The sequence below is a fragment of the Catharus ustulatus genome, chromosome 6 (assembly GCF_009819885.2).
Source record: "Catharus ustulatus isolate bCatUst1 chromosome 6, bCatUst1.pri.v2, whole genome shotgun sequence".
In the NCBI taxonomy this organism is placed as follows: domain Eukaryota; kingdom Metazoa; phylum Chordata; class Aves; order Passeriformes; family Turdidae; genus Catharus; species Catharus ustulatus.
In genome coordinates, this window is record NC_046226.1 from 49352474 (window position 1) to 49376145 (window position 23672).

Below are 23672 nucleotides of genomic sequence, written 5' to 3' on the forward strand. Positions count from 1 at the left end.
GGCGCGGGCGCCCCTCCCGCCCCCCGCCCCGGTCACGTGGCGGCCGCTCCCCCGTCGCCATGACGGCGGCGGGCGGAGGGGGCAGTTACGCGGCAGTAAAACGGTACCGCCACCGCCCCCCCGCCCCCATCCCCGCCGCGCTCGGCCCGGCCCGTCCCCCGCTGTCACCCGTCCGCGCGGGCCCCGCTCGTTCCCCGCCATCGGCCCCGGCGGCCCGTCCTGCTGCGCTCCCGGGTCGGCGGCGCCGCCTCGCTGCGGGGGAGGGGCCTCCCCTCGGCCCCGGCCGCGCGCCGGGAGGGAGGGGGCGCCGCGCGCGTCACGGCGTCACGTGGCCGGCGGGCGGGTGCGCGCGCGTGACGCCGCTTCCTGCTCGCTCCCCCGCCTCCTCCTCCCGCGCGGGCGGCGCGTGATGCAGCGCGGAGCGGGCGCGCGCTCCCGCCGCGCCCCGCCCTCCCGCGGGTCACGTGACCGCGCTGTTTGGAGCGGCGGCGTGAGCGGCCCCGGGCGGCGCGGAGCGCGGTGAGGGAGCGGCAGCGCCGCGGGGACGGAGCCAGCCTGCTCCGTGCTTCGTGTCCCTGCGGCTTCCCGGGCTGGTGGCGGGGCCCGGCCCTTGTCCCCTGCCCGCGGTTTCTGAAGGGCTTCGGGGCGTTCTGCCCTTTGCGGTCGTAGCCTTGCTCCTGGTACGGGAGACCGAATCCCCCCGTGCCGCGGGTCAGCCCCAGCCGGCAGCTCAGGGGGCAGAGGGGCCAGAAGCGACCTTTAACGTTTTTAAAACGCTTTGAGAATTTTGAAGAAATAACTTTTAGTTTCGTTGGCTAAATGTGCCTCTTCCCTTTTCCTACTGCCTGGTGAGAGTGAGCGCTCGCTTTTCTGTTGAGGAAATGTGAATTTCCCCCATGACGGCTTTTCTGGGAGGGAGTTCCTTAATGATGGGATCGCGTACTAAAGGTTACTTGGAAATTCCGGGACTTGACAGTGCAGCGTAACAGGTTTGGGGTTTTGTTAAGCAATGTACAGGTTCCAACTTTAAACTCAACAAGAAATTATTTTGAAGTATGTGCTGCTTAGGAAAAATACGAGGTTGCGATTTCAGTGGTTATTTAATTACTGGTTTTCACTCTGTGTTACCTCTTGTATGCGGGAAAGGACCTACTGTGGACAGGACAGCTTATAATTGTATCAAAATGCACAAATGCAGTTAGTTCTAAATTTGATATAACTTGAGCGTAATACTCCTTAGATTTCTTTTGGGGGAGAATATGATTTAGTTATGAAATGCTAATGCTAAATGTGTTCATTGAGAAAATTAGTTTCAACTCGAGGGTGCATGCTGTGAGGAAAAGTTTTTCCATAAAACAATGTATTTTCTGTAGATACATGTTAACTTGTTTCACAGGCAGTTGTAAATTTAATTACAGTTTAAATATTTCTGGGTGGGTTATCTGATAGGTTGAGTTTTCAGCAATGAACTTGAACAAAAACTTCCCATCAATGAAGCAGTGGTTTTATTTTTCAGCCCTTGGGCCTCTTTTTCGCCAACTGAAACCTGATGGTTTTTGAATAGGAAAAACTTGGTGTTTCTTTGAGCACAGAACACCAGCTCTAAAACTACAAAATGGACTAATCAAGAACTTTATTTTTGACAGGTACAGCTAAAAGCTGAAGCTGTAATGCACCCATGAGTGAGCAGCACTAGTCGTGTGCATCCATGGCCTCTGTGCCAGTAATTCCAGACTCTCACAACCATGTCTTGGCAGAGTTGGAGTGTTTGGATCCATTACTTTCTGCCCTCAGGCTGGATTCCAGTCGTCTTAAGGTGAGTTTGTGGTGTATGGGTTTTTTAAATTTTTTTTTAAAAATTCAAGTAATGACCCCGTTTTTGGCTAATTATTTGATTAAGCCATAGGATCAATCTGATTCTTTTGGGGGTGTGTGCATGCTATATTAGTGGGGGGAGTACTTTGGGAAGAAGAGTGAAGATAATGGACCCTGTTACTCTGTGTGTGTTGCCTTAATGCAGCTGTGGGTACTTAATACAGCCTGACACAGTTTACACTGTTTGTTCCAGCTGCAAAGTGCTGTTTAATAATCTTCACTGCCAGTGGTTCAGAGGGGGTACACACAGCTGGCAAACAAGGAAGCCTTTAAAAAAATCACCATAATAATGCAAGAAAAAGATACTGTGATCAGAACTTACCAGGTTATGCATTACGAATTTTATTCCTTCAGTGCACATGTATAGATGTGTCAAAGAGATGGCTGGCTCTGGGCAGCTCAGGAGGAGGACTGAACCTTATCCAGAAGGATGGTTGGAAGCAAAGACTCTTTCTCACTCACAAGGTAACGACAAAATTTTAAATGGAAATTTCCAAAAATGAGACTGGGAAAGAAACTTTAGTTCATGTTAAAGTGTTTTAAAAGTCAATAGGCATTTTCAGCTTACTGTGTGAAGTTTTGGGCTGCTGAGTTTAAAATAGGTTGTGGTTCTGGAGGGTATCCCCAGAGTGTGTGGTATATTAGATTTCATGAGGTGTGAAAAAAAATTACTTCAAGTGTCAGACCTTTGTTTTTCAAATATTTACTTTTCAACCACAGCAACAAAGTTACCAGAATATTTAAGGATTAGAAGAAAAATTTGACTGTGAAACCAGAGCAACTCACAAGTAGGTAGCTCCCAGTGTTTGAATGTCCAAACTGACAAACCTGGATAGGTGAAGAAAAGATAGGCTGACTTGGTGTTTCTGGAAGAGATCGTTAAATGGGGATTGTTATTTGTATAGCCAGGTGCTATTTCCTAGGAGTCATTGCTGCTTCCAGTATAGCATAAATGCAGCCAGTTTTTTGAGGCTGGGAGCACCTCACTTAATTCTGTCAAAACAACTTCCAAAGGTGTGAGGACAGAGTGATTTCTGTGCTTTGCAAATCAGAGAACACACTGCAGTCCTTGATGTTATCTTGTTGTCCGCTGCATCTTGGAGCAAACTCAGTGTTTGCAAACAAAAACCAAGCAAACAGTAAGAACCAACCACATTGTAGCAGAGCGGTAGCATCTGTTGGCATCAATCTGGTTTATATCTTAAAGATGAAGGCTGCACAGTGGTAGAGGCAGTACAGATTCACCATGTGCCCGGGGGCGTTCGAGAAAATTCTGGATGGGCAACATCCACAAGTGGTGTTGAAAAGTTTTGTGGTAGTCTGAGTAGGCTTTGACAGATTACAAAGGCAATCAGGGTTCTAAAGTCACAAAGGTCCCATGATCAGAGAGCATCCAAAGTGACCACTAGTTGGATGCAAAAGAGTGGTAAGGTAAAAGGGAAATATCTCTGATATGAGAGACTGTTTGGTTTGCATAGAGGAAGAGTCAATAAGAAGATGTGATAAATGGCTCCCTCCTTAACATGATTGACCCAGGGTGCTCTGAGAAGTATCTTGGCACATGGATTGATCCCTGGGCTGGCTTTGCTGACTCAGGGCTGAAAACCTGGAGGAGTGGCTCCATTGGGTTAGTAACACATCACTCAAACCTCAGAAAGTTGATATACTCAGCACTTGTACTATCCAGAGACTGATATACCTGGTGAACCACACTGAGGTGGGAGCTGGGCTCCTCAAATCCCTTGACTTATTAATCAGAACTTCAGTCAAGGAGTGGCTTCACCTTCCATTGGAGATGTGTGATGCCCTTTTGTATTCAAGTTGTTAGGATGGTGGGCTAGGCATCGTCCAACTGGCCATGCTTATTCCAAATACACAGATGTGAAGACTGTGTAGATCAGCCTTCAGATGAGGCTCTGGTGATGTTTCTAAGAGGGGAATGTGTGTTATTTGGGAAGTGATGGGTACAAGCTGGCAGTAAGAGTCCATCCCACCAATTTGGGAGCTATTCCAATGATGGAAAGTTCTGGTGGTGGTGGTGGTGAAGATGTATCAGAATGAGAGGCCTCCGTTCCTAACTGTCCAAGACCTTGTAATTGGTGGAAATCTGAGTTTAACAAGTGGGCACATCTGGTTGCCCAGGGCCATGGTATTGAGAGTTTTGAGAATGATAACATCAGTAATGGATGGTTAACAAGAGGCATACCTCACAGGAAGTTGATAACCTCGTTGCAATTGAGAGCTAATGTCTGCCCCACAAGAGAGTTCCTGGCCGGGGGTAGGCATGAGGGCTGTGTCAGATCTTGCAGACATTGCAGCGCTGATTATGAGACAGCTGTCCTGTTTTAATAACTGGGAGTTGTCCAACGACTCAAGAGGCCAGGATTGAAAGACAAAATTTCATCTGTGAGCTGTGCAGCTGAGAGAGAGGATTGGAGTGAGCTCCAGAAACCATATACAAGGGACAATGCACATGAATTGTATAAGCCTGATTTGATCTTCGTGAAGGGATCTAAGGCACACGTGGTTGATGTGACATATGAGCACAGTAACCCTTTGTTGAAGGATTCAAGGTCTTAGGAACGCGGCAGATAGTGAGTTTGTGGGCTTTCCCATAGGAGTGCAGGGAAAGTGGTACTATAAAAACTGAGTTGTTGTAGGTGCCAGGTCTCTCTAAGACAAGGCTAGGGAAGGCTGCCTGGCCCTAGCATCCAGAGCGCCCCTCTCTTCTGTTGATATTTGTTTGCTAGCAATGCTCATTCCATTGTAGCTGTTAAATAGAAAATACCTGACCTGGCTGTAGACATCTCTTGGGCAGTGGGTGGACATGTGGGAACAATATGTTTCTTTTGCCTATATTTGGGTCTAAATTTCCAATTTGGACTAGGTGGATGGGCCACCTTTACTTAGGCTGGAAAAGACAAAAAGAACAACTTTCACCTGCTCTTACTCCCGTGCTTTGCTTTCAGGAAGGTGCCATTTCCCAGGTGGCCTGTTGTTTGCATGATGAAGACTATGTTGCTGTTGCCACCAGGTGAGTGATCTACTGACAAACCTGAGCACACTGGATTAATACTTTTAAGAAGCTTGAAGTTTCAGACTTCAGCTGCCGAGAACTCAGAGTTATCTTACCAGGTTAATTGGTAGAGGCCACTACAGGATAATTCTCTGCACAGACAGTTTGCTTAACTTTTTTTTTTCTGGAATAGTTGTTCTAGGTTAAGTATTACTTCTGTAGCAGAACATCTATGGCAGAGTTCATGCATGTGAAATTATGGTGATATGTCTTTGAGACTTTTCAGCATGAAAAGAAGCATTTACATTAACATGGCAGAGTGAAATTGGTAGTTAATTCCACTTATATTTATTAAAATCCATTTAAATGTTTTCCCACATCCTCACTGGCAAGTGTAATAAATGTAAGAGTAGCTTTACAAAGCTGCTTATACATTGTAGTGCAAAGAGCAACATTTACTCTTTTCCAGGATTAAGTGTGGCACATCTTGAAAGCATGTAGCCTCAAACAGAACTAGATCTGAGACATGCTGCTGCACTTGGGCTTCCTCTTTCTTTGAGAAAATGCATCTTTATTAATGATAAAACATTAAAATACTTATTTTCAACCTGTATTCTCTTTTTCACTTATTGTAGCCAAGGCCTTGTAGTAGTCTGGGAGCTGAATCAGGAACGTCGTGGGAAACCAGAACGGATTTATGTTTCCTCAGAGCATAAGGGCAGAAAAGTCACAGCTCTGTGCTGGGATACAGCTACCCTTCGAGTTTTTGTAGGAGATCATGTGGGAAAAGTATCAGCCATCAAGATTAACACATCAAAACAAGGGAAGGTAAAATGTCGCATACTTTTGATTGAGCTCAATTCACAGGGGGTAATGTGTGGAATCTCTTTGGTTTTTTTTTTAGCAAAGTGGAACAGACTTGCCACATGCTGATGAAGTTCTGGTAGTTTTAAGTATTGGGATGAAGAACCAGTCTCTTAAGACAACCATAGAAATCCTGACCCATCCTTCTTCTGTCTATTCTAGTAATTCAACTTGAAAATGAGCCTATTGCATTCCTTAGACTCCAACTACAGGTTCAGCTGTTTGTTTTAGTCCTCAATTCAGCTGTTGGTCAGAGAGAGAGCAGTCCCAGACTGATTTTGCTTAGAATAGCAGAATAAAACCCTCTCTTAATGTTGCATTAAAAAAAAAAAAAACCTTTATAAAGAAATATCAGGATGTTACATGGATATTACTTTTTTTTTTTCTTAAATCTTCAATAGTGATTTTGGGAAAAGAAGTATTTAGACTTCTGTGCTTTGTAAAGAGAAGAACTGCTCTGTCTTATGCTGTGTATTCATAGCATGCATGAGTCTTTTCTGAATTTTGCAGTTTTAACATAATAAAACAGTTTTTACTTTGAACTGAAGACCAGCATGTTTTCTTTTTCTTTCTCTTTTCAAACTGTAGGCTGCTGCTACTTTTGTGATGTTTCCTGTCCAGATTATAACCACTGTAGATTCTCGGGTGGTTCAGCTTGATTATTTGGATGGAAGACTGCTCATATCTTCACTTACCCGCACTTACTTATGTGACACTGAGAGGCAAGTTCTATTTTATTTCTGAAATACTTCAGAGCCACACACAGTTTCTGAAATGGCATCAATGTTTCTTCAGCTAGCCCATGCTGCCTCAGTCTATTTTTGAACATGTTGGGAGGAGGAGTGTCAAGAGTTTTACTGAAATCAAGATAAACATCTGGTGTTCTCCCCTCAGCTACCCAGCCAGCCATTCTGTTATAGAGGGCTGTTAACATGATTTCCCTTCCGTAAATTCATGCTGACTATTCATAATCACTGTCTTATTTTTCATGTGATTGGAAATGATTTCTGGGAATGTTCACACCTTCCCATCACTAGGTTGAACAACTGGTTCTGCTGAAATAAAACCCTTTGATCTGAGCATTCATTTCAGCTAATGATTATTTCTGCACCCTGTCCTGTATAAACTTTGGACAGGCTTTGTAATATTCATTACATGAGCACCAAAACCAATTCAGCAGCTGGGATTAAGTATTTTTTGTTATTCAAGAAAATAATGAAATTAATTAGGGTTTTTATTAATGCTGCCTTACTTAACAAGTGTATTTTTTTCCTTCTAGAGAGAAGTTCTGGAAGATTGGTAATAAAGAGAGAGATGGAGAATTTGGAGCATGTTTTTTCCCTGTTGGAAAAAACAGTGGGAATCAGCAGCCATTAATATACTGTGCTCGACCTGGCTCAAGGATGTGGGAGGTGAACTTTGATGGGGAAGTGCAAAGCACACATCAGTTCAAGCAGCTGCTCTCGTCTCCCCCTCTTCCTGTTGTTACTCTCAGGTAGAAACATGAGTGTTGTCAGTGATAAACTTGTTTGGGACATCATTAAGATTGAAAAGACTTAAATAAACTCCTGCTCAGTCAAATGTTAATCCTAGTTGTTAACTTAATACAGTCTCCTCTAAGAGGTGTAGGCAGTAATTATCAAAAATGCCAAAACTTTGATTTTGCAGCTGTGTCTGCTATCATGAGACTATATTTAAGCCAGCCATGTATTTACAGGATTAAGAATTTTAGGAAGTAACCTTATTATAGTTATGCTTGTACTTGATAATAATTTTATTTTGCAGGCAGGATCCTCATTATACTGGTTCCAGCTGCTCTCCACAATCTTTATCTTTCTCCAAACTGCTGTATTTGACGTGAGTATTTCACAGCATAGCTTCCTGTTGATAAAGTAGTCTTAAAAAATTATATGTTCTCCTGAATTATATTGCCAGCTTCAGGTTTTTTTGTAACTATTTCCCAAGTATCATGTTAAATCTGCCTCACATGTCACTTGCTATGTTTAAGTCAGTGCCATCTCTGCATATTTTACAAATTTTTTTTATTTTACCTATTTTACCACAATTGACTGTTGCTCCATTAACATTTGCTTTGATTGCAGTGAGCACTGTGTGGTGACCTGGACAGAAAAAGGCATTTACATTTTTCTTCCCCAAAATGTTCAAGTCTTACTCTGGAGCGAAGTTAAAGGTAAACTGAAGCTTCTTAAACTTTGCTATGGGCCATTGTTTGTAACACTGGTCATTCCTGAAATCCTTGCTGAATGTGGAAGCTTTTCAATCTCAATTTTTGCAGCTGGATTGCAGAATATTTATAAAAAACTTGTCTTCTGTCTGGTATTTCCTTGAATATTAACCATCTCCCTGCCTCCTCCAGCCAATTCCTCCTGCTATAGATCTGAAAATATGCTTCTTGAGAAACAAAATGTGGTGTAGAGTGACTCATAAAATACAGTCTTTAAAATACAGGTGATTAACCTGAGGTGTCCTTTTCCTCTTTACTCAGGCTCATTGTCAGGTGTGCTGTGAAGGATAATCTGGCTGCTGAAAGTTTAAGACCTGGGTTTTTTTTCTTGAAACCTGTCAAAATTGCATACAGGGAATATATTTATTTGGCAGATGAGTGAACCGTCATAAACAGTTGTGTGTATGGTTATAAGCAGAGTCCTACAATCGTTGTCAGTCAGTCTTTCCCCTTCTCCCCATTTTGGTGTTAAGTTTGCAGCCTTTGTTGTGGAGTGTCTGCATACAGCATAAGTACTCCATTTGAAAACTTCTGGAAGGTCAAAGTTATTTTTCTACCAGTGAATATTTTCCTTCTGTTTCAAAGCTAACAATTATGTATTTGTCATCTTTGTCAGGCTTTAATTTTTCATCTCAGAGCAAAAGGAAACCTTTTGGTAATTTAGTGTATCCTTTGAATGATTTCTAGAAATGAAACTCTGGAAAGTTTTGGCACTGTTTTATAGTGATTAGGTGCTAGGTCAGCACTCCTCAGTGTTTGTTTTCCCCATGCCCCTCATGCTTTTCACTCATTTGCAGTCAGGTGGGAATATGCTTTCACATTCTTTCAGAGGCAGAAAGGAATGCTGATTAATGACTTCAGTCCTTCAGGTGTTGCTCTGTGTGTGATTTTGCAGATATTCAGGATATTGCAGTTCACAAGAGTGAGTTGTTCTGTCTGCACACAAATGGCAAAGTTGTGCACCTCTCCCTTCTGCTGGTCGATCGCTGCATAGAGCGCCTAATGAGAAGAGGATTCTGGACCCTCGCTGCCAGGGTCTCTTGTCTCTTCCAAAATTCAGTTGTTTCTTGCAGAGTAAGTAAATAACTCTTTGTAAATGTGCACTACAACTTCACTGTCTTTCCTGTTCCACCTTCCGTTAAATTTCATGGTTACTGACATTAATTTTGTAGTCATCTAAACATTATACTTTAATGATGAAAATAATTCTGTACATATGATATCTATTGTTTTCACATGTGCATTAGAAATAATAATGCTTCTGTTTCACTGGGTGCTTTTAGGCAAGAAAAAATTTGCCTCTAGACAAGCTGGAGCACTTGAAGTCTCAGCTGGATGCTTCAACCCAGCAAGATCTCATTGTGCAACTGGAAGAACTGATTTCCAAGTTGGAACCTCTAGATTCTGCATGCAGCAGTAGAAGGAGCAGTATTTCATCTCATGTATGTGTATTGGTAGTGCCAAAAATGTTATCTACAGAATTTATCTTTATGGCTTAAAGTCACCTCGTTGCTCATTTGGAAGATGAGGCTTTCATTTCCACCTTGTCTACTATATCTCATAGTGCTGCATTCTAAAACTACGTGGGGTGAAGAGGTTTGAAACACCATTATACATTCTGTAAGCTCTTAGAGCTCTGTCTCTTTCCCATATTTTAGGGCTAATGGCTGAGATGTGGACAAAGATTGATACAAAGATGGCTTTTTCTACAACTCTGTTTAATTTTTTAACATGCTTTGGTAAAGATAGTCTTGGTTATAACTATAGTTTTATGTGCTGAAAATGAATGTTTGAGTGCTCAGAACTGTCTTAACCCTATTTAAAAAACTGTTGCACTTCTAAGAAGCTTAAGGAGAGAGCTCTAAAAATCAAAGCATATTTCTAAAAAAAATACAGCGGCTTTTCAAGAAAGGGAAAATATTTAATAGTACAATATCAGCTCCTGCTTTCACTATAACGGTGTTTAAAAGCAAAGTTTAAAGAGCCAAGTGATGTAAATACCACCTTGATGTGGTCAATGAGTTTTTCTTCATTAGCCACTGCAAAAGTAAACCATGTAGACTTACCATGAGCAAAAAAATGTGTGTTGGTCCTGAAACTAAGTTTTGCAGGGTGTGTAATTGTGCTAGATGGGTATGGATGACCAGCAGAAAGAATACAGATTCTTGGGTGTGCAACTACAAAGGGGTGAATGAACTGACAGTCTTGGCTGCAGGACTAAAGCTGATGTGGGTTTTGTCTTGCACTGAGTACACCAGTTCACAGGCTGCTTTCCTAAAAGCAATTGCATCATACACGTCTTTTTAAAGTCACTGAGCTGCACACTTGCTGGCATCTGTTCTTTTCCATTCTGGATGTGATAAAAGTAGCCTGTTAAATAGGAGTTCTCCAGGTGGTGAATTAGGAAATGCTCTGAGATTATTTGTGTGGGTACAGTTGGTTGAGTTAATTGCAGAAAGTTGAACAAGGAAGTACAACTCACACGATACCTAACTCCTCTCCCATGTCTGACAGGAAAGCTTCAGTGTCTTGGACTCTGGAATCTACCGCGTTATCAGTCGAAGGGGCAGTCAGTCAGATGAAGACTCATGTTCCCTCCACAGTCAAACATTCTCAGAAGATGAGAGACTTAAAGAATTTCCTGTACACCATGAAGATGAACAGCTAGAACTTGGTAATGTTTCTTAATGAAAACATGTTTGTTGAATGTTTTACAAGAATTCGTCTGGGTTGGCTCTGCGCTCTTACTTTCCACCATCAAGTTATTCATTATTAATACATGTAATTTGAGCAGTTGAAACAGTCACCTTACCTTCTAGTCAAAATCCTTCCTGAAACATTGGGTTGAAAAGCTACCTCCACAGAAGTCCAGGCTTAAAAGCAAACAAAACCCAGTGAAACAAAACAAAAGGTCTGGAGGGCTTTACCAAGCGTGGACTTCATTCCAGCTTCCCCCTCTCCATGTGTCATTGAACATGAATGCTGAAATCCCTTCAGCTGTCTATGCCAGTGTCAATTGAGTTTCAAACAAGATTTGTTTGCTGCCAGTATCCTTTTGTAATGTTCCAGAAAAGAATTTCTGAATGTGGGTTCTGGTTTATACTTCTTCAGGGAAAGTAGAAGGGTTCTGGTAAGTGTTCTTAACTTTCTTGCAGGGTTTCCTTTGTACAGAGGATTGTCTCTTACAAGTGTAACCATTAGTGTAGAGGTGCTAGAATTGTTAACTAACAGTTAGCCCATGCAGGGTGCTTTTTTTATTTCCTGACAAATGTCTGTCACTGTGCTTAAGCTAGAGTGAGACTGTAACGGGTCTTGGTTGCTGCTCTGGTTGAGTTTGGGAGGGAATGCAGAAAACTGAGATAATGAGGAGCTGCCTTAGTTCTAAGTATGGTAGAGAAGCTTTCCTATAAAAAGGCTATTTTTTAGCTTTTTCAAAGAGTAGATGCCAGTTGAGGGTGGAGAGAATTTGGATGCTATTGAGAAAACCACACTGGGGAGGGAGAGTTGCAGAAATTGGAATTTAGTCCCCTACTTGTCAGTAGTGCTGTCCTGCTGACTAAGGTACACTTTAGGTGTACATGTACCTCTTTGACTACATCACCATAAAAACAAGTGAGGAAACTCTGCAGTGCATAATTTCCAACATTGAAAGTCAAAATTCAGGTGACTTAATTTTTGAATGTCAGAAGATAGAAAGATACTGTGTGTGTTCCATGAGAGATGACAATTTTGCTGATTATTACCAAGTAGAGAAGAAGCACGAGTACTTGATTTGGTATTTGGAAGAAACAGACTTAGTGTTTCCCTGCTCACAATGACATAAGATGTAATAAGTTTTTAGGTTTCTAGTCTGCATAATGAACAAAGGGAGCCTTATTTACAGCCAGTGGTAAAGTCAGTTGTGACCTTTAGACACTGTCAAGAGGGATTCTGATGGTAGATTTTCTGTAACAGCGAAGCATCTTTTCCTCTCAACACTGTGGTTGCTGCTGACTGTTGCAAAATGTAGCATCATCCTGACTTAAAATGGTCCTTTTTTGTTGTTGTAAACACTTAAAGATACAGTGTGTTTGTGTCAGGAAATTATTAAGCAAAACCTGTTGTAAATACTGTTGGGGATATAGGAGAGAAAAGGACTGTATTTCCTGTGATTCTTATTAAAAGCCACAGAGCTGTGGGCTCACTTAGATTTTTAAGTCCTTTCAAATAAGAGGGTGATTTATACTCTAGTCATGGCTTGTATATCTCTGTTCACATGTGATTTAGATTTTGGAAGTCATGGTCACAACTGACTTTACAATCGGTTGTGAATTGATGTATGCCACAATACTTAATTTTCTTAGCTGTATAAATAACTCAGTGGATTAAATCAAGATTTTGTCCCTTAAATGGACTGTAAGTTTAATTTTAGAAGATAGTTTTCATACTGTTTTTGATCATTATTTGCCTTGCTATAAAACCAAAACACTATTAATAAAACAGACTTACTAGGTTCAAAGTCAGTAGTAAAATGACCTTTGAAAACTGGCTCCATGCATTCTTGACTATTAAAAAGCAAAGTATGGTGGGCAGGTTATCCATTAATGTTTTAGTGACTTGCTGTTCATTTCACTGTTCCATTTTTTTTTGCTAGGCCACTGTTTCATGACTTTTTATTTCAATTCCATTTGTCAGAGAATGTATCTCATGCATCTGTGGTGGTTGACGCTGACCGGAATGAGACATTTCTCCCATTCAGTATTCCTTTGTCATTCCGTTCCCCATCTCCTCTCGTCTCTCTCCAAGCTGTCAAGGAAAGGTAAAACATGCAGCAGGTTCACTCATCCATTGCATCTTGCCCTCTCCTGTCCCCTGGATTTGTAGCATTGTGTGGTTTAGTTCATACTCTGTTCTCCAAACATATAACACATGAACTGGAACACCAGAGATGCAGTCAGGTTTGCCAGGCAGTTTAAATCTTGATCTTGGCTTTTGTGAAGATACAAAGAGCTACTGGTTATTCATCAGAGCCAAGACTTCCTCAGTTTTAAGCAGTTAATAACTGTTAAATGTCTAGGAATGTTTACTGTTACCCTCTAAACTCTTGTCGTGGCTTGTATTCAAAGGAAAATTTACTGAATATTGTTTTGGGATTTTGCCTTTCTGGATCTTAGGAGGAAGGCTTCTTATATTGCTTGGGGACAAACACTCAAATATTCAGAGCAGGTAGAAATTGCTAAAACACACTTGCAAAGTGGTCTGTCCTATCCCCACATGAACTTTTCAGTGAATCCATTTGATTCCCAAACACTTATGAAATAATGGTAGCCTGTACCTGCTGCAATTAGATCTGTGTCCATTTCATGTGTAAATCACATTGGTATTTTAAATCTTTTTTTTTAAAGATGAGGGATAAGGGGGTGGGTGTACCAATACATAGGAGACAGTGTTAAATACATAATTTAACATTTTAATTAAAATGTTGTATGTTAATTACTCAGCTAAAATGTCTCTGACCTGGCAATGGCCTGAAAAATTGCACCGATCACTTCAGTAAATCGTGTCCTGCAACAAAGAACTGTAGCTGCTATCAGCAGTGTGAGGATCTCAGAATAAACATCAGAAGTACAGGCAATGTTGTGAATTCTTTCTAAACAATAAGCAGCCTTGAGGACTTTACTAGTAATAAGAGTTTCTGCTAATAATGAAAGCTACATTTTCAAGTGTTCACTGCATGCGATTAATCATTAAATACTATCATATTTACAGCTAATTTTAAAAAGTTTAGCTTTAATCCTTCTATACATTCAAGTCAAATTGTTTTGCTAAATGTGAATCCTTCCTGACCTCTGCAACAACTTTCAACTTTTGCTATACCTAGTTATAGTAAAAGATACTGGACTGGGGGTTTGGGGAATTTTTTTTCCCTAGTTTTAGAATAGAAAACAGGAAGCTTATTTTTCTGGTCAAATCTTGTTGACACAGTTCTTTGTGGGCAGTGGTAGGAAATAATTGAGTTCTGGTATGTTCACTGAGCTTTCTCTTCAATAAAATACCTGAAGGAATAGGGACTGCTGAGTGAAAGAATTGTTGTTGGTGAGCTTTGTAATCTGAAGAATTAATTTGAAGCATTGTAAAGTGGTTTCTTATCACCAAATATACATCAAAATCTCTGTCTTATGTTGGTATATGATCCTACTTCTCCAGCAGGAGTGTTAAATACTTCGGGTTTCTATTTTGTGGTGAAAACATGACCATGACTGGAGTATGAATTTTGATCAGGTTCTTAGTAAGTTTTCTTCCTGTTGGTCATCGCTGCTCTTATCCTTTTCTCAAGAGTTCTTCAGATTATAAAATCTCAGAAACAATGGTTTGAATAAAAAGAGTGCTTGGTTTGTTTGCCTCTGAACTTCTGATTTTAAATGTTTGAACTTGTGATTCCTAGTGTTTCCAGCTTTGTACGCAAAACTACAGAAAAGATTGGCACGCTTCATATAAGTCCTGAATCTAGAGGGAAGCATGAAGCAAAGGATGATGAACAGCTGCCAGAACTAACTCTTAATCCAGTAGCATCTCCCCAGGAAGAAAAAGAGTGAGTGTAAAATCACATTTTCGTAGCAGTTGTATTTGCTGGATGTCCTGAGGATAGCAACCTAAGGAAAATCTCTTTCAAGCAGAATGAGGAACATGGCATTAGGTTTTTCTGACCACTTCCATTCCTATGGTGTGCTTCAGTGGTTTTCCCAACTCCTTTCTTAGACCTAATGAGGCAATGAACACAGAGCTAAGTAATTTCATATTCCAGTGCTAATTTACCATTTTGGACTAACTGTTTTTTGTTCAGTACCTGCAGAAATCTACTGTAGCTGGAGTAGAAGCAATTGTAGAAAGCCACAAAAATAGTATTATCTGTTGCTCTTTGTGCCAAATTTATCCCTAATTTCTGTTGAGCTGTTCCTTCTTACAAGTGAAAGCTTTATATTTAATAAAGGAATTAGTGTTGAGGAAATTTTTCAGGAAATCCTCACTTAAATAATTTTAGTTAGTATTTTCCATAAAACTGAAATGAATGTTATTTTCCAGGTCAGAAACCCAGAACTGCCAGCTTCCTGAGGAGGACCCTCTTAGAGATCTCAAGGCTGCAACAGCAGAAACTATGTAAGCAGAAAAACTTTTTGCTTTGGCAGGAAAAAATGATTGGTTTTTTAAAATTTTTATTTTCATTCGTTTTACATGCATATAAGAATGATGCTCTAAATGTCTGTTAAGACTTGAAAGGATCTCATTTGGTGAATGATTTGATTACTCTTTGTAAAACCAAGGAAAACTCATTAAAAGCTCTTCTAGTGTTATCCTTTTAAGTACAGACATGGTTTAAAAAAAACAAAATCACAAATAAAAATTAATTCAGAAAGAAATCCTAGGGAGCTCAAAATGTGCTGAGATCAGATGTAGACAGTGTGAAGTAGTCTAAATTCTGTTTGCACTCAAAATTACAAAAAACCCAATAACTGACTCCAAGTCAAGTGTAGGAATATAGTCACACAAAGCATATTTGAAACTTCAGTTGTGGCATCTTATAATTGTTAAACTTAGCAAACTTCTTTTTTATGCTGCAGAGCCAAGCTCCAGGATCCCCTGGTTTTGTTAGAGCCTCAGTGTATGAGAAGAGTCTTACAGGAATGGCTTGTCCATCTAGAAGAAAAATTCAACAAGGAGCATTCTGCTTTGTCTGTTAAGGAAAGCAAGACTGTGTGTGCTGAAGAGCAGAGGGCAATCCTCGAGGAAAAACTGCAAATGACTCCAGCTTACAGAGACCCAGTAGACAAGGAACAGAGTGATATTTTGGAAGACTGCATTGAAAAGGAAAATACTGATGAAACCTGTGTGAGCAAAACCATGTGTGAAAATGGTACAGATGTGTCAGGGCCTCTGGGCTGTGGCTTTCAGGTGTCTCCTCCTTGTGCCATCAAACCTGATGTTCTGAAAGATCTGGTGGAGTTGAGCACTCTGTGCTTTGAGCTGCGTGTCTTTTCCTGTGGGAGTGGTGAGGCTGAGGAGAGCTCTGACAGAAGTCTGCCACCAGCAGCTTCAGGGACCTTGGCTTGTAGGTTTATGCAAAGCTACTTCTTCCTTTTGGATTTAAAGAGAGTAAAGCAGTGTATTATAACCATGTATGCCACCAGCCCTCACGTATGGGAAACATACATCGCAGGATTGAAAGGTAAAGAATGAATGTTGTATTGCTTCTTAAACTGAAAATAACATTGTTTGGGAGGGAAAAAAAAGCCTTAAAGACACTCAATATTGTGTCTGCAGATTTTTCTCCCCCTGCCACACTACACTGGCAGAAGGAATGCTTGGTGTGTGGGAGTTTTTGTTCTGGTTTTGGGTCGTTTGGTTGATTGATTTTTTTTTTTTTTTTTTTTCTCCCCCAAATACTTCCCTTAGGAAGAACTTACCTCAGCTGGTTAGAACATAGTGCTAATAATCCCAGCATTATATTTCAAGCCCTGTATGGACCATTCACTTAAGAGTTGGGCTTGATGATCATTGTGAGTCCCTCTCAACTCAGAATAATCTGTGATTTCTTAAATTGCTGACCCCTTGGAGAGAGATTGCTCTCCTCCCACTTTGCAACTTTGAACCTGTTAGTTTGCATGGACCTTGTTGATAGAACACTGTAGTGATCCTGGCCTTGTTTGTTTACAAACATATGAACTTCTAAGAGCAAAAGCATTGTAGTTAGAATCACAAGTCTGTAGAAACAAGGCAGAAGGGAGGGGCTTCAAGGAAGGAATGTGGTTAATACAAGGGAAGTAAAGGAATGTGGTAAATATGAAACAATACTGAATGGAGTAGATGATTCCATGCAGATGAGCAGCTTATGATTACTTCGCACTTAACTGTTCCACATGAGTACTTTCTGATCTTTTTGGTGCCTCTTTAGTTTTATTGAACCAAAGCTTCATGATGATATTAGAAAACAGAACTTTTCTGTTCTCTGCACTCAGCTTCTGCATTATGTATTTCTTTTAAGAGTGAATTAAAGCCTTAGCTTTGATTCTGCTCTGGCAGAGAGCAGTTAGACAAAATCTTGGTTTGAAGGGTTGGTGTTTGGTGTATGTGTTTCTGGGAATTTCTTCACTGTTTGGATTCTGAGAGCCCTAGAAGTGAAAGTAGTGTATGCATTCCCAATTTGTCCTTAGCTGGACTTCACTTGTGCCTGGAGATTAATACCTGCATTTTATCAGGACTGAGATGGGTGTTGAACTTCCTATGAAAGCAGTGATAGCTGTTGTTCAGCAAAAGGACAAAAGGAGGGGCAGAACATGTTAAGCCAAAAAAAAGCCAAATCTTCTAACTTGTGAACTCATTTATTTCAGAACTAAGTTGTCACAGTCCAGTGGCTTTAGCAATGGAAAATGAAAATGAAATGTTGAAAATACTGAAGCTGCTGCATGACCTGGGGCCGTGGGATGATAGCCCACTGTTGCTGGCACATGCTCAAAGGTTTGTACCCAAATCTTCTTTTTTCATAACTTCCTGGCAGGAATTGCTTCACTTACCATGTCATAAAGATTTCTGGAATCTCTAAGATCACCTTTCAGTATTATATTGAACTTGCAGGAGACCTTGAAAAAAGTTTTTTGCTGTTGGGTACTGAAAATAGCTTTTATTCTCTCTTTTTCTCCAGACTTTATGAAAAATTTGGGGAAACAGCTCTTCGGCCCTTGATCAAGTTCCACCCATCTATTTTGCCTTCTGATATTAAACAACTTTGCAGGAATGATCCAGCTCACTTTTTGGCATATTTGGATAGTCTAGTGAAATCAAAGCCAGAGGATGAAAGGTGAGGGAAATGTAGAATCCTTTTCATCTATCTGCTTTCTTCATCGTGTAGCTGTGTGCAGGGCTTTTTGTTGGGTTTTTTTTGTTGGTTTTTTGTTTTGTTTTGGCTTTGGGTTTTTTTTGTTTTGGCTTTTCGTGACCATTTTTTGGTTTTGTATCTGTCTGCTTGGTGTTGTTAAGTATTAGGTTCCAAGTAATTCTGCCAGTTGTAGCTGGCCTTAGACTGGAGTTTTTGTTAGGTTAGCATCTTGTTTTGAAAGAGATTTCCTAAATAATACTTTCAATGGAAATGACTTTTCTTTTGTTCCTATATCTACAGTTCAGTATACCAGAGCTAGATGGCATTTAAAAAATACCGCAAGCAAACCGAACCCAAAAAAAAGCAAACCCAAAAAAACCCCCAAACCAAATCTGAGGGAACTCAATCTGCAAACTTGATTTTCTGTGGTTGCCTCAGTTTCTGGAGATATAAATAATTTTAGGCTTTTCCACGTTTAATTTACATCACTTTTTTTTAATTTGTCCACACACAATCTCTGCTTCTCCATATTTGGTGTATTCAAAACTGTAGGATTTTTTTTTTAGTGTGTGCTTTGTTTTCCAGGCCATTTCTCCTTAGGTCTCTTCTGCAGCCGGAATCTGTACGGTTGGATTGGTTGTGCTTGGCAGTTTCTCACGATGCTCCACAAAGGACAAACACTGTGGATGAGGAAGGAAATCCCAGGTAAAGTGGGTTTCACCCAAGATTCTGAGTGCAGCAGAAAGACTTAACAGGTCTGGTTTTGGGTTAGCTTTTGTGTGAAAGTTTGGATCCCTAACTCCTTGGAGTATTTTGTGGAGTTCAGCAGAAACAACCAAAGAATTTAGTAACTTTTATTTGCAATGCCTTCCAGAGTGACTGCTCTACTGAGACTGCACATGGTGTTTCATTCATTTTTCCTCCTCTCTTTTTATAAATGTAGCATAATGTTCTGAAGAAAATCAATAATGCTTTAAAACTAAATTTCTCATCTTCTAGGCCACGATCACATTTGTTTACTTGGGGCTACAGCCAGCTCATTCTGCTCTTGATTAAACTGCCAGCTGATTTTGTTATGAAAGAGAAGATGGCTGACATCTGTAAATCACATGGGTAAGGAGAAAACTTGGTAATTCTTCATATTTGGTTAGTGGGTATTCTGACCCTGAGAATATAGGTCATTTACATTGTTATCTGTTTCATGTTTGGACAGGGTTTTTTTAAAAACACTTCCTTTTTTGAGGGTGAATATTGAATGTCCAATTTAATGTGCCAAATGGCAGGTATTCCTCATGTCCCTACTCTGTTTCTGATATTCATTAAATTTAGTTGCTTTTGTCTTGACTGATACTTAAATGAGCATGTGATTGTTCTTGACTTTGGTTTGAACTGAGTATTTGATTCCTGGAAATCTTTACCCTCTTATTCAAGATTTTGGCCGGGATATCTTTTTCTCTGTCTGGAGCTGGATAGAAGAATGGAAGCCTTTACTAATATTGTTCATTTGGATGATTTGAGCCTGTTGAGTGGAGAAGATGGTTAGTGATTCTTAAACTGTGTAAATATGGTTCTGTAATGTAGGAACTACCCTTATACAGTTGTTTGTCCAAAGCTGAGTTGAACTTTTATTTTTTAAGTGTTTTTGTTGCCCTGTGTGTAGTACAGCACATTTGAAACACATAAATGGATATTATACTCTTGTATCTTCATGCTGTGCTTTGTGAAATCAGTTGTGCTAGAAAATGCTTAAAAGAATCTTGATTTATCAGTTGGGAGTAAAAGCTAACCTTGATATTGCAGACAGAGGAATAGGAAGCCTTCCTGCACAGCACAAAACTCCCTCACAACATGTGCACAGACCCAAAATTAGGGCAGGCATAGCACTGTACCACAAGGCAGAGCTCAGAAGAAAATTCACTCCAGCCCAAAGATGAACAAAATTTTGTCTCTTGGCTTAATCCAAAGCCTTGAATACTGAACTATTGTGAAGCTATATGTTCACCACTAAATCTTTACACTTGAGTCAGTCAGGGCAGTACATTTCTGTTCATAATTTGCTTGTTGATAATGCTTGGTTTCCTAAAATCTTCAGAGTAGAAGAAAACAGCTAGTTTCCCTTTTAAGTACAGATATAGTTTAAATATAGTAGTCTGAGAATAATCTTTGTTTTGCAAACAATGTAACAAACTCATTTTACATCTAGGTTCCATTCCAGAGACGATAGAAGAGTGGAAGTTTGTCCTGCATCTTGCACAGAATCACAGCACAGCTTTCCACCACCACAGCCCACAGAATGGGAACGCTGTCAGCAACGGAGGCCCAAGCTGCCCAGACTGCATCACTGTGGAAAATGTCGCTCTGTTGCTGGCCAAGGCCATCGGCCCAAATCGTGCCTTGCCTCTCTTGCAGGAGTGTGGCTTGACACTAGAATTGTCTGAGAGATTTACTGGTGTCTGTGAGATACTGAGAATCGCTGAGAAAAGGCAGAGGTAAGAGATGTGTCAGCACAAAATGCACACTATTCTTTCTTGGATCTCCTCAGTGCTTTAAATTTCCTTTTTGGTTAACAAGAAGATAAAGTGCTTCACATTTTGACCTTTGGTTTTAGACTCATCTGAAAGCTTTCTTATTATTTAAGAACAGTGTGTTTTGCAATATAGGCATTTTAAAATTGAAAATTAGGAAACAGGAAATCGTACATTAAAGGTATATGTAAAAATGTGAAAAAGATTCTCAGAAACAGATCTGTCCTGCTGAGACCCGTACACACTGATCTCTCCTATTCATTCCAAAGGTGTGAATGGTGATGTTAGGATATTACTTCTGAAATGCAATTATTTTTTTAACAAACTTCCCTTTAAAAAGCAAACCAAAACTCTGTTGATCTTTCTACTGTTAGCTTTTTTACTGTTTGACCTTTTTTTTTTTCCCCTTTGCTTTAATTGCAGAGCGCTGATTCAGTCCATGTTGGAAAGGTGTGACCGGTTTTTGTGGTCTCAGCAAGCATAGAAAACAACTTGGGAGAACTCTGGGAACATTTTATACTGTCATGACTGTATATTCAAGTGCCTTTTAAGTTTCACAGGCCCTTAAAAATAACAAACTCCTGTCTAAAAGTTCAGTTACACTGAGCCAGTCTCTATCTGGCAGGTATCTGACCTGGAAGTGGTGACAGTTCCTCCTTATTCCTTTGGAGATGGCTTTTGAACTGTAGAACATGTATCAAAACAAGCCAGTATTTATCTTGAAATGAAGCTCACAGATTGCAGGATGAAAATTGCTGAATTTATTTTCTGAGTCCATAACTTAAGTGTTCAGGAATATGAGCCCCTACGTATTAAACTGTGGTGTAAACCATTTATTTGTTGTTTGGAAACATGAGAAACCATTCCTGAGAAGTGTCTAAGCCTACACTTGTTTAACTTATCTGTAAATGACATTTACCTTTACTGTAGCATTAGAAGTGTCTGTTATGGTACCTGTTGGTTTTTTCCCCTTCTTAAATTATATGGACAGGCTTTGCCTATTTGAAATACATGAACTAAGCCAAATCTTAAAATAGGAGGAAAATATTTTAAAATAGTGGATTTATGGTTAGAAATTCTGATTAATAGACCAACTTGTTAAATGAACTTGCTGTTAAACTACAAGCACAATATTTCTAAATTGCCCATACCTGTTTGTGTACTGTGACTATAGATATCAGTTGTGATATTCCACTATCCTGAGGTTTGTTGGAGTTTGAATCAGTCATTTAAGTTGCAAAAGACCCTGAAGATCCAATCCCCCAACTATTAACCTAGCACTGCCAAATCCACCACTCAACAATGTCCCAAAGAGACACATCTACATGGCTTTTAAATGCCTCCAGGGATGGTGACTCCACCACTTCCTTGGACAGCTTCTTCCAGTACTGGACAATGCTTTCGGTGAAGAAATGTTTCCTGATATCCAATCAAAATGTCTCCTGGAGCAACTCGAGGCCATTTCTTCTTGTCCTATCCCTTGTTACTGGGGAAAAAGACACCCACCCCCACCTGTCTCCAACCTCCTTTCAGGCAGTTCTAGAGAGCGATGAGCTCTCCCCTGAGCCTCCATTTCTCCAGGCTGAACACAGCTGCTCCTCACAGGACTTGTGCCCAGACCCTTCCCCAGCTCTGTTGCCCTTCTCTGCACTCACTCCAGCCCCTCAGTGTCTTTCCTGCAGTGAGGACCCAGAACTGGAGCCAGCGCTCTCAGTGTGGCCTCACCAGTGCAGAGGGACAATCCCTGCCCCAGCCCTGCTGGCCACACCATTGCTGATCCAGGCTAGGATGCCCTTGGCCTTCTTGGCCACCTGGGCACTGCTGGCTCATGCCCAGCTGCTGTCCCCAGCACCCCCAAGTCCTTTTGTGCCCAGCAGGTTCCCAGCCCCTCTGGCCCAGCCTGTGGCCGTGTCTGGGTTGTGACCCAAGGGCAGGCCTGGCTCTGGGCCTGGCTGACCCTCGCACCATCGGCCTCAGCCCATGGATCCGGCCTGCCCAGATCCCTCTGCAGATTCCTGCCCTCCAGCAGGTCAGCACTGCTCCCCAGCCTGGTGTGTCTGCAGAGTGACTGAGGGTGCCCTCCATCCCTCCTCCAGAAAACTGATGAAGAGCTTGAACAGCACTGAGCCCCCACCACTCTCTGGGCCTGATCATCCAGCCAGTTTTTTGCTTGGAGAGCAGCATGTGTGTCCAAGCCATGAGCAACCAATTTCTGCAGGAGAACATCGTGGGAGACAGTGTCAAAAGGTTTTCTTGAAGTCCAGGTCAACTTTGGTAATTCCACAATTAATTCTGACGTTTTGGAAAATGAGAGGACTTATTAAGATATTTTTAAGAGCTAAAGGTTTGTGCAAGTATTTTTAGATGGATTCTGTCAAGAAAGTCTTTTTACATTCCTGGTTGAATATGAATATTCACAAAATCACTTGGATTTTATATCTCATTTACTGAAATGCTTTGTACTGTCACTCTTTCTGTATTTAATACATCTTTGAACGAGTTTCTTTTAAAGCTTCTAGTTTTGACCCCTTCACTGTCTGACACATTTTAAGCAGAAGGCCATGGCGTCTGGTCAATATTCAGTTTTCACAAATATCATTTAAATAAAAAAGTAATGCATTAATTGGAACAAATTTAATTAAAATTGATTATTTTGTTGTAAGATGATGTGAAAATACTGCTTTGTAAGGAATCTTTTTTATGTAGTCTTGCTGCACTTGTAGTGCTGCAAAATAATGCTTTTCATCAAAATAGGACTGAGTTAGCCCTTTTTGAGAGATGCAGTCTGCAGACTATTTCATCTTGTCTGCAAGAAAAACATGGGTGTGGAGAGCTGGTTACTTCCATAGAGGAGGGGAAGTTCCAGGGACACTATGAAGGTCAGGCTTTCAGCCAGAGTGTTGCGTGTGGAAAAGCCAAATCAGAACTATTTCTAAAAAACAAAACTTTTCTAAAGAAGAAAGCTTCTGGGGTTTAGATTCTGCCATTGGAAATAGAAGGATCTGTACTGTCAGGAATACCCTAGTGTGTGGTGTAGCTGAGTGCTCCCCTTGTTTTCCTCAGAGGAATTCCTGGATTTCTGAGAATGTGCCTGGCTTACCTCCATATGGTTCTACTTTATTCACTTGCTGTATTTTGTGTATACATCAGTCTCTTTCTTACTTCTGTGGGCATTTTGTACACTTGGTTAACTTAGATTGAGGGTTGGGGTTTTTTTTGTTTTTGTTTTTTTACAGCAAGTCAAAATTCCAGTTGGAGCTTTTTAAAAAAAATATAATGTCAGAAGGGTCATACAGG

The 23672-nt window shown here is 40.7% G+C and overlaps 1 protein-coding gene across 5 annotated transcripts; it reads left to right on the plus strand.

Annotated features, from left to right (window-relative positions):
• Positions 1 to 38: 38 nt before the first annotated feature.
• Positions 39 to 21971, plus strand: HPS5 (HPS5 biogenesis of lysosomal organelles complex 2 subunit 2). Of its 5 annotated transcripts, none has more exons than XM_033063535.1 (23): positions 39 to 103; positions 1647 to 1816; positions 2230 to 2340; positions 4845 to 4909; positions 5527 to 5719; positions 6344 to 6477; positions 7035 to 7250; positions 7541 to 7612; positions 7858 to 7946; positions 8896 to 9074; positions 9284 to 9442; positions 10515 to 10674; positions 12675 to 12798; positions 14425 to 14571; positions 15063 to 15137; positions 15599 to 16203; positions 17366 to 17492; positions 17677 to 17832; positions 18436 to 18555; positions 18850 to 18963; positions 19282 to 19388; positions 20054 to 20339; positions 20799 to 21971. In XM_033063535.1, the coding sequence occupies exons 2-23, from the start codon at positions 1709 to 1711 to the stop codon at positions 20857 to 20859; spliced, it is 3408 nt and encodes a 1135-aa protein (XP_032919426.1). In that variant the 5' UTR covers positions 39 to 103; positions 1647 to 1708; the 3' UTR covers positions 20860 to 21971. The 5 variants fall into 5 exon arrangements, with proteins under 5 accessions (XP_032919426.1, XP_032919425.1, XP_032919424.1 ...); XM_033063534.1 differs by lacking the exon at positions 39 to 103 and adding an exon at positions 444 to 519; XM_033063533.1 differs by lacking the exon at positions 39 to 103 and adding an exon at positions 561 to 680.
• Positions 21972 to 23672: the final 1701 nt, after the last annotated feature.